General features: G+C 36.2%; 2 protein-coding genes across 2 annotated transcripts; one reads left to right on the top strand and one right to left on the bottom strand.

Annotated features, from left to right (window-relative positions):
* Window positions 1–236: 236 nt before the first annotated feature.
* AcCoAS (acetyl coenzyme A synthase) lies at window positions 237–10,691 on the bottom strand. The gene is made up of 10 exons (XM_011068848.2): window positions 10,273–10,691; window positions 8,806–9,021; window positions 6,589–6,784; window positions 6,114–6,496; window positions 5,739–5,931; window positions 5,510–5,665; window positions 5,242–5,409; window positions 4,978–5,167; window positions 2,267–2,512; window positions 237–2,170 (listed from the first exon to the last, which is right to left on the bottom strand). Exons 1-10 carry the CDS (start codon window positions 10,359–10,361, stop codon window positions 1,974–1,976), a joined length of 2,034 nt encoding a protein of 677 aa, XP_011067150.1. The 5' UTR covers window positions 10,362–10,691; the 3' UTR covers window positions 237–1,973.
* On the top strand, window positions 2,854–4,913 carry LOC105153788 (alpha-enolase). Its single transcript, XM_011068847.2, has 5 exons — window positions 2,854–3,464; window positions 3,598–3,722; window positions 3,835–4,080; window positions 4,171–4,609; window positions 4,808–4,913. The coding sequence occupies exons 1-5, from the start codon at window positions 3,070–3,072 to the stop codon at window positions 4,911–4,913; spliced, it is 1,311 nt and encodes a 436-aa protein (XP_011067149.1). The 5' UTR covers window positions 2,854–3,069.
* Window positions 10,692–10,982: the final 291 nt, after the last annotated feature.

Raw genomic sequence — 10,982 nt, 5'->3', positions numbered from 1 at the left:
CACTGATACACATTATACGGATTATACCTACCTATTGGTTTTCCATCACACCAATCGATTCTCGCCAATCCTCGCACTATTGTATGCACAGATAAGAGATGTGTGTGCGTGCACGAACGTTACAATATATATATACAAAAGAATATTTGAATATATATATATATATATAAATTCAAATATTAATTACTTCTTTTTTTACATGAAGGAAGGATGGGTAAAAAATATACTCTTCAGCGTTTAACAGAACAATCATAATTATATCCATACATATATATATATGTATATAATATATACACACACACACCATACATAATATGCTTGTGTATAGTTATTATATGGTTACATTTTATATACATTCTATATACATATATATATATATATATTTCTGTCTTTTATGTCTTTTATGTCGCTTGTATTTTATATCTACATACAATACACATGTACATTTACTATTCCACCTAAAATTGTTTTGTTCCACAAGGAATGATATGTATGTTACGTAACTCCTAATAAGGAGCACGAGGCAACTTTCGTTCATAAGTACAATTCGTATATCAGATATTTTAATCACATATTCTTTAAATAGCCATAAGAAAAAACAGCTCGTCTTCACTTCAATCTGATCCAAGAATATACATATTATTGAACAAAATACAGTAAAAGTGATAGAGAGCCATCCCGTGCATATGCGTACACATAAGCAGTTTTAATATGTTTATATACATATATATTGTATTATACACATACATATGCGCATATATACACACGTACCCAGATAGCTGTAGAAAACAGATTTTTTTAACGACGCTACACACTATGTCAACAAAATAACAATAGAATTAGATGTACATAATACTGTTGACAGACTGCTAGTCTAGAAAAAACATAATAGAATCTGCAAGCGTCAGATAATGTCGGCAGGATCTGCTCAGTTTCTGTCAACAATTTGCCTTCACATTATACCGACAGGCGATGTTAACAAAATACAAGCCTAATGCGGACGCAGTTGATGACAGATTGCCGTCATTTTCTGTTCGAATCTGCAGACAATCTATTACAAAATTGCAGACATTTTGCTATCTAGGTATGTGTACACACACACACACACACACACACATACACACACACACCGCGCGCGCGCATACATACATACATACATATTAAATAGCAGAAAGCAAAATTTCTTTTTCGCATCATAATAATGATGCATCGGCAAATATGCACTATGTATTACATTTATTCATTAAATAACAGTTGTTAGCAATGGTGCAACCAGCGTTCTGCTATCGTGCTGTTTATTACAATTTACCTGTTTTGAACGTTTTCTGTCTTTGCAATTAATTTCAAACTTAACGTTGGACTTAACAAAAAAAGGACACTTAGGCTACTTGCTGACGATTTACATAGCTTATGTATTAGAATATGTATCGTAGTCGTAGCGATTCCTTGAGGAGAACGATCAATAATTTAATTAATTATATTAACAATATTCCTTCGATATGTCCCTTTGATCTATTCAAAAGGAAAATATGGAAAATAAAGAGACATACCCAAAGAATAATTTTCATTTTGACTCACTTGAAAATCTTGAATGATAACATTAGAGTGACGATATCAGATTGATTCGATCCGACAAAAGAACGATAATTTTATACATTTTGTAGTTGTACGCTCGTAAATTGTTAAATTGATGACTGAATATACGATAAGATACTGAAAAGTACGCGTCTCTGATATCGTGCAAATACATATACATACATACACACACACACACACACACATATATATATATATATATATATATATATATATATATATACTGGCTTCAATGTGCAATCTATTACTTTTTATATTATAATATATAAAATTTCTTCGAAATCGTGCGATATATGCTTCCAATATTCAGCAAATGATCGATACGAAAAATTCTTTCAAGATACTTTCATTTTCCTATAATAGAAGAAATATGTATTTTAAACACATGGTCTTAATTCAAATAGAAGTTGAATAACAGTTTCATCGGCCAATGTTGACGTGTCTCCGATATTCCTATCGCCTGCTGCAATTTTTCTCAACATACGTCTCATAATCTTGCCAGATCTTGTTTTCGGTAGAGTTGGAGCATGTTGGATGACATCCGGTTGAGCAAATGGGCCAATTCTTTCGCGCACTATTCAAATTATATTAATATATTAAATAGCGCATATTAGTTATGTGTTAAGTAAAAAATAGTATTAAATACTCAAATCGATTAATTTACGATTACCTTTCTTTTTAAGCTCGACTTGCAATTTTTCGTCGAATGTCATCCCTGCGTTCGGAGTTATGAAACAATATAGACATTGACCTTTAACAGGATGCGATTTACTGACTACTGCAGCTTCAGCTACCGAAGAATGTTCCGCCAACACACTTTCCACTTCAGCCGTTGACATTAAATGACCGGAAACGTTCAACATATCGTCGATACGACCAGTTACCCACAGATACCCATCTGTGTCGCGTCTTGCTCCTAAAATCGTTAATTGAAACAAAGATTAGATTTACATCATTTTCGTGTTATTCCATCATTTATTGCAATCGATCGAAATTAAGTTAAATGAATTTGCAAAAATTAAATTTTAATTTATAAAGACGAAAAAAGACAGACTTCCTATATATATATATATATATATATATATATATATATATATATATATATAATATTATATATATATAAATGATCGTAAAATCTCAAGTCGTAAGGAACAAACGCGTAACTGTGATTGGTCAATTCCTTACGCCTTCAGACTTTACGATTATTATATATGATTCCTATTGTAGACCTTGCATTACATTACGGCTTGAACCTTGAACTCTCATCTGAATTAGGCTACAAACCTAATCTGTCGTGTTTCACTATTAGACAGTTGACTTTGATAGGTCCTGAATACACACCTGATTTGAATCCTGATCAAAATTATCAGAATGTAATTAAATCAAGAGATGTACGCGTTCACGAAATACGCAAAGCAACAGTTCAATTCATTCCTCAATGATAAGTGACATACAAATTTCGAATAATATAAAATGGCACTTCGAAAAATCAAAGCTCGTCAGATATTTGATAGCAGGGGCGAACCGACTTTGGAAGTCGATGTTATCACCGATATCGGCTTATTCAGATCATCGGTACCTTCTACCGTGTTACCTAATCCAAATCAGGCGCGCGAGATTCGAGATGAGAACATGATGGCTTATCGTGGTCGCTCAGTATTTAAAGTTGTCGATATCATCAACAATGTAATTGCTCCTCAATTGATAAAATCAAGGCTAGAAGCTTGTCAACAAACAGAAATAGACGAATTGCTAAACAAGTTGGATGGTACAAAAAATAAGTCGAGACTTGGAGTTAACGCTATCCTCGGAGTCTCCGTAGCCTGCTGCAAAGCCGGTGCTGCTAAAAAAGGTCTACCGGTTTACAGGTCACTAATATTTATTCTATTCCTTACCTTATAACTTATGACTAAATTAATTCATTCTACAAAGAAAATAACTTAAATGAAAATAAACTTATATGTATATTTATTTTCGGCTACATTTCTTTTACATTTTTAGATATATTGCTGAATTGGCAGAAAACAATAAATTATGCATACCTGTACCGAGTTTTAGTATGATCAATGGAGGACGATATGCTGGCAATAATTTATCGTATCAAGAATTTATGATATTACCCGTAGGTTAGGGCATGCGTACATGCATGATAAAATCGAATATTCGATTTAATCGTTAAACGTCAAAATATTCGGCTAATTTTTTTTTTTTATATTTTACATATGTGATGTATATTAGGTGCTGAGAATTTTGCCGATGCCGTAAAAATGGCTACCGAAATATATCGAATACTAGAGAAAAAAATCATTGATGCTAAACAAATACAAGGGCCGCTTCTGATTAACGACAATGGAGCCTTCGCTCCTGATTTGGAAAACGACGAGGCCGCTTTGACCTTTTTAGACGCGTCCATCAGAGACGCAGGTTACGAAGGAAAAATTAAAATAGCGCTGGACGTCGCAGCAAGCGCTTTTTATAAAGAAGGTTTCGCTATATTCAAAAGAAAATTCTCCTTTTAAATACAATTATCTTACGACCACGTCCTAAAGAAAGTTCATGTTTACATTCACATAGGAAAATACGACTTAGCGTTCAAAACGAAGGATTCCGATCCCACTAATTACTTGGAAGCAGAGGCTTTAAGGGACCAGTATCTAAAATATCTCTCGAAATTCCCAGCGATCCTCTCAATCAAAGATCCTTTCGATCAAGAAGATTGGAACGATTGGTTAATGATTGCTCATCAAGGAATTCAAGTAGTCAGCGATGATCTCACAGCAATGAATATCGATAGAATCGAAGAAGCAATGAATAGAAATATAGCAAACTGTCTCGTCCTGAGAATATCACAGATCGGCACTGTGACAGAGGTTATTAATTGCGCGAGAATGGCGATAATCAACAATTGGAGTTATATCATGAGTGCGAGTCACGGTGAGACAGAAGACAATTTTATCGCAGATTTGGCGATTGGACTTTCCGCTGATCAATTCAAAGCTGGAGCACCTTGCAGGTATTAGGATGCGAGCAATTATAACATTGAGAATGAGTGAGAGTAAGGATAAGAAAAGGGAGAGACAGAGGGGGGGGAGAGAGAGAGAGAGAGAAGTGTTCCGAGTTTAAAATTAATTTTAAATCAAATACCAACATTCCTCTAGCGAGAATTGTGATACTTAAAAATCATATTCATTTAACGCTATGATAATTGCAGGGGTGAAAGAATGAGCAAATATAATCAAATATTGAGGATTGAAGAGGAACTTGGTAAAGATGCCAAATACGTCGGAACAAAATATCAAAATCCTTTAATGAAATAATCTTGCGGATAGTTGCGTGCCATTAACTAAAATATGAAGGAGAAAGCAGAAAGATAACGCTTACCATCCCCCGTACAATAAAATCCATTGAATCGATCAAAGTATGTATTTTGAAAACGTTGGTGATTTCCATAGAGAGTCCGCATCATACCCGGCCATGGTCGACGGAAAACGAGGTATCCCTCTCCTTCGCCTTCAATTACACGACCATCTTCGTCAAGAAGCTCCGGCAAAACTCCGAAGAAAGGAAACGTCTAGACATATATCGTTTCATATATCAGAAATAAATTATTTATTATAAGGAATTATTAACGAAAAAATTCTTTACCGCAGAGCCTGGCTTCATAGGTGTAGCACCTGGTAACGGTGTAATCACATGACCACCAGTTTCCGTTTGCCAAAACGTGTCTGCTATACTGCACTTACCGTGGCCAACGAGATTATAAAACCAAAGCCAAGCCTCGGTATTGATCGGTTCACCGACTGAACCGAGGACCTAAAACGCGTATAAGCATGTATAGGCTCTCTGTATATGTTAAGCATTTATTTCCTTTTCTTTTTTTACTGATGAGTAAGTACTGATGAGTGAGATGTACCTTAAGCGTGGATAAACTGTGCTTCTTCACAAGCTCATCACCAAACTTCATTAGTGATCTAATGGCCGTTGGTGCCGTATAAAATTGTGTGACCTTGTACTTATCGATGATAGACCAATATCGATCATTTTCTGGATAGAAGGGTGTACCTTCAAACTATAAACCATGAGATGTAGACCGAGGGAATAAAAAGTCAAGAATGATCTACATAAGAAAAACGCATACGTACTATAACGGATGTTGCGCCATTCGCCAATGGACCGTAAACTACGTAAGTATGTCCTGTGATCCAGCCACAATCGGCGGTACACCAATAAATATCACCTGGATGATAGTCGAAAACATATTTGAAAGTTGTTGCCGCATAGATCAGATATCCCGCGGTAGTATGGAGAACGCCCTTTGGTTTTCCAGTAGAACCGCTACGTGATTATGAAAAACAAGAGTCCTTTCAGTGAGAACAAATTAGAAGAGCTATGAGTGTTGGAGAAAAACTCTGTTACTCTATCTTTTTATTTGTAATAAAATATTTGTAATAAATGTGTATTCCTCGGTATAGGTATGACAGAATGAATATACGAAGGAAAGGACGCAGTATGCGTACCTCGTATAAAGGATAAAAAGTGAATCTTCGGCGGCCATCCAAACTGGATAACAGCTCGCTTCCGCATCCTCCATCTCATCATGCCACCAAACGTCTCGATCATCATCCCAAGAAACATTTGCGACATCCATGGCTGTACCGTTGCTAGTGCCATTCATTCCCTTCATCTTACCCTGTGGATTGTTGAGTCTTCTCAGATGCGCAACGACAATGCAGCTTTCAAGTTGATGGCCATGCTTCTTGGCCTTTGCCGCAGCTTCGTCGCAGATATTTTTCAACAGAAGTAATTTCTCGCCTCTCCACACACCATCTGTAGTAATGAGAACCTTGGCCTTAGAATCGAGGATACGTTCCGCCAACGAATCAGACGAATATCCTGCAAACTGTGAGATTGTATATATTATTCTTTTTTTCCTCTTTTATTCATTGCGACATTTATGTTTATATCATCTCATCGATATATATTTGTACTTACCACCACGCTGTGAATCGCCCCTATCCTCGTGCAAGCCAGCATGGCAATCGGTAGCTCCAAGATCATCGGCATATAAATCACCACTTTATCTCCCACAGAGACACCCTTCGATTTTAGAACATTCGCAAACCTACATGTCTCTTCAAGCAACTTTCTATACGTCAGTCGCGAATAATCTTCCGGATCATTTCCTTCCCTGACAACACAATGGATAGTAAAATATCGATGAAATTCATTCAATTCGAGAGAATGTGAAAAGTATCAATATTCTCGCAAGCAACGAATCGTGCAGCATAACTCAAAGAAAACGGCAAGGATATTCACATCCCGCACTTGTGTGCAATAGAGTAAGTCAACTAAAGTCATTCATTTTTTTCCATTTTAATTTATCTTACATCTACGTAAAAGATCTCGAGCGACTACGAGAAGCTTGGAAACGTTCTCGGATCGTATTTCAACAGAGAGAGAGAGAGAGAGAGAGAGAGAGAGAGAGAGAGAGAGAGATTGCGCATATATTTTAAAAAGGCTCTTTTACGTCTATATAAGCATAATGTTATATGCTAATGTACCAAGAATTATCATAGAACGGAATATACATTACATAAAGTCAAAACCTGAGTCTAATTACGACATTGCGAATCGTGCAAATAATTAGAAAAGAATTAAATAAATCGACCGATGAAATGAGATACTTTACGATGACATATATCGGTCACCACTGATTGTGAACAAAACACCTAGCTTTATTATTCCTTAATGAGATGATTGTGCGTGACTTTTTTCATAACTGTATAGCAATAACCGTATCAGTATAGACAATCGGTGGTAGACAAAAAGCGTAATACATTCAACAATGATAATACTTGTGAAGACGAAATGTATTATTTAATTGGTAATAATACATTTAATTCGTTTGTAATTCGTTTACATATTTATTATTTAACGACATTGCAGTATCAATCGCGCGTCTTCTAATTTCCCATTCATTTAAATTTGCAATTAATCTCGTGCATGATACTATCCTTGAATGATGTATTATCCTTTAGTAAAATGAAGCGCGTCTGACCTTCATCTCTCAATCTCAATCTCCTCTCTAAAGGAGAATGGCTGAATGGTGTTTCATTTATATATATGTGTAGGTACGCGTATGATTAATATATATAATATATATGAACCGTTTTGTTACTTTGCATTTTACAATATTTTCATCAGTTTCGTCTTGATGCTCTCTTCAACGATCAGTCGAGTGAGCGAATGAACGGAGATTCGAGAAATTTTTAAAGTTTTTAAAGTTTTTGCATCATCGGATTTACGCTCGAATACTTGGGCTTCGCAAGATATGAAAAAAAAAACAAAAAAAAGAAAAAAAAACTTGAAACTTTGCTCGAATATCTCCAAGAGCCTTACAAGAAATAAAATGTTCACTGTGAATCGCGTGAGAGAATCGTGCTGTCGCACGTTCACGCGCTCGGCGGCTCGACGGAGCTGACGCAACGAATGACGCGATCGCGCGCGATGCCTCGCCGACCAATGAAAGCGCAGGTATAAGCCATGTGTCGAATTTTTCGATATCATTTCACGACATGATTGCGCGACCGAACAATTTCAATTCGTCACATGCTCTCGACAAAATTGCATCATCGTTCAGATCATTCCATAAACTAAAGAATATTCTAAAAGCTTGAATTCTCCAAAATGTTAATAGGATGTTATGCTATACAACATATTCTCAATGGTAATCGATGATGAACGGCTGAACGACCGATACGGCGCGTAAGACATAGGAAGGCCGGAAATGAAATATGTATGAAGCGTGATATCGCGAAACTCACGATCATATTCTTCACTCATGTCTCGCGCGTCTTTTGCACATATATAATACCATGACATGTATACTAAATTTCTCTTTCTAGATATTTCTCGCGAGACAAGTTATTATTATTAATTCGCTGTTAAAACTGTTAAAGTGACGAACAAAACTGTTGCATTTCAATGATCCATAACAGAAACGATAACGCGAGATGGAGATCGATTATATTAGCTACAATGAAATATATCATTTTGCGTAAGCGATGCAAGCTCAACGTGTCCGAATGACTTGCATTTACTATTGGAGAATATATAATATTTTTGCATGGAAATGAACCGCGCGCGATCAGAATACTACGATTGAATTTGTTAATTTGATCAACATACTCTTAACTATCCACATCTTACCAATAAAATGCTATTTTGTCACCATTTCCACTCTTTACATTTTTATCGAGTAGATTGAAGCTTATATTTGTCGACGCTCCCTCCATCCACTTTATGAAAATGTCACCTTTGCTCAGATCGAAGTTGTACGAAAAAAACTTGTCTTCGATCGCTGGCGTTTCCCAATAAAATTGTTTGGCGATTTCACCCCAGAATTGCACCGGCTCCTTTATAGATCTAGATAAAAAACAAAGCAAATTCATGTCAATTCGAACTATATCAAATGATTTCTCTCGCTATTTTTTCGCGAAAACAATCCATAATTATTATACATTTATAATTTACAATTATTATTTATAATAAATTAAAAACATATAAACGTTAAATAATAATTATGGACCGTTTTTAATTATATTTATTGGTTATATACCCATAATTTATCTCGAATTTCCTTTAATAAAGTTTTAACATCATTATTGTAACAAGAGCTGAAAGATTCGTGTTTAACAAATCGATCTACTTCTCTTTTCTTACGTAATGCATTCTTCATTCCACTTTATTTACAAATTTATGCACGTTCGGTATGCCCGCGAATTGCACATATTATTGTCGTATTTCCGCATTAATTGAACGAGTTCGTAGTCTTCTCCGAGAAAATATATTACGGATAAAGTACGAGTGAAATATTATATAATCTATACTCGAAGCAGCAGAGGCTATAGCTATTACAGTTAAATATACATAAATCTTGTAAACAAAAAAATCATCATTTCAAGAATTCGCTTGGATCGTTTGCCAATTAGGAATTGCAGTGAATAATTACGATGTAATCGGAACTAAAAAAGCGTAGGGAGAAAATATCAAGATAGAGAAAGAGTAATTCCATTCTGCATTTTTAGCTGCATTTCTAGCAGTCCACGAAGGAGCGCTCCTTCCTCCATTCCCTTGGAGAGAAATTCGTCCCACCCTTAACGAGATCGATCGATATCGCGCAGATCGCGCTTCTATTTATGCCGTTTACAGCAGCTGATTGTTCCGATGAAAATTAACATCTCACACAATTGAAACACTATCTCTGATTCATCTAACATTCGATTCAATTCTGTAATAACTAGATCTATAATCCGTTCACAAGTAAATATCTTCTTTAAAATCTCGCATCGATCCGTTTCGTTTTTTTTTCTTTTACCGTTATATTGATTCCAATCTGAGTAACAATAAGCTAAAAAATTATCAACATCTTTAACACAGCTCTTTATCACTTATTCTATCGCTATTCTTTTTACCTGCTGCAACATATACTATACAATCGCGTCAGCAAACGTGCAGTAATGTTTTTCGTATCTCGACAGGTAGGTAGGTTCGCGGCTGTTCGCGGCTATCGCCGAATATTATACTTTCTAAATTAAACGATACGCGATGACTCTTTCTCCCATATTTATACGTACGTACGACATTAAATTTAAATTCGTTCATATATCTACTCACTTTTCGTGCATTCGCTTATATTGTTCCATGCTAGCGCAGTGCGCCTCTCTCGCGAGCTCCGAATTGGGGTGGTACATTTTCTCCGCCATGTTTCACTTCTTTCTTTTTCTTTCACTCTTTGATCTTTCTCTCGTTTTCGCGTACGAAAACCTCGTTCAAACTACTTATCGAGATTGGAAGGAGATGTCTGTAAAAATAAAAAGGCCGTAATATTCGTAATATTCGTATAGTGTGTACAGAACACACTGGTGCAACGAGTCGACTGTTGGTCTACTAAGCTCCACTAAGCCCGCTTTCCACCACTTTACCGGCCTGACCGATAAATCTCGACTGAAACGCGCGCGCAACACGGTCGACGCACCTATAGCGCTGTGCGCTGTGCGACGTGCGACGTACGATGTGCGACGACCCGGACCGGGGCAGACCAGGGCAGATCGGAGCGAACGGTGAGCACTGAGCAATGAGCAATGATGTAAGAACAGGTGAGAGAGCACTAGAGCAGTCACGATGATGAACGGCTCGCTGGATGAGTATCCGATTTATACATTCCTACACATCACTTTCTCATATTTTCCATTTGATATATTCTCTTTCACTGTTGTGATTAATTGCTTTCTTTTTTTCATCCCTAATTCATGTCCCTAATGCCGTAATAAACGTAGCCACCTTTGAATTTATCAATTTATTATACCTACCAGTCGAATCGTAAT

Source organism: Acromyrmex echinatior, chromosome 12, assembly GCF_024713525.1.
Source record: "Acromyrmex echinatior isolate Ae372 chromosome 12, ASM2471352v2, whole genome shotgun sequence".
NCBI lineage: Eukaryota > Metazoa > Arthropoda > Insecta > Hymenoptera > Formicidae > Acromyrmex > Acromyrmex echinatior.
The sequence above is the reverse complement of the archived record's forward strand: the minus strand, read 5'-3'. Positions and strand labels throughout refer to the sequence as shown.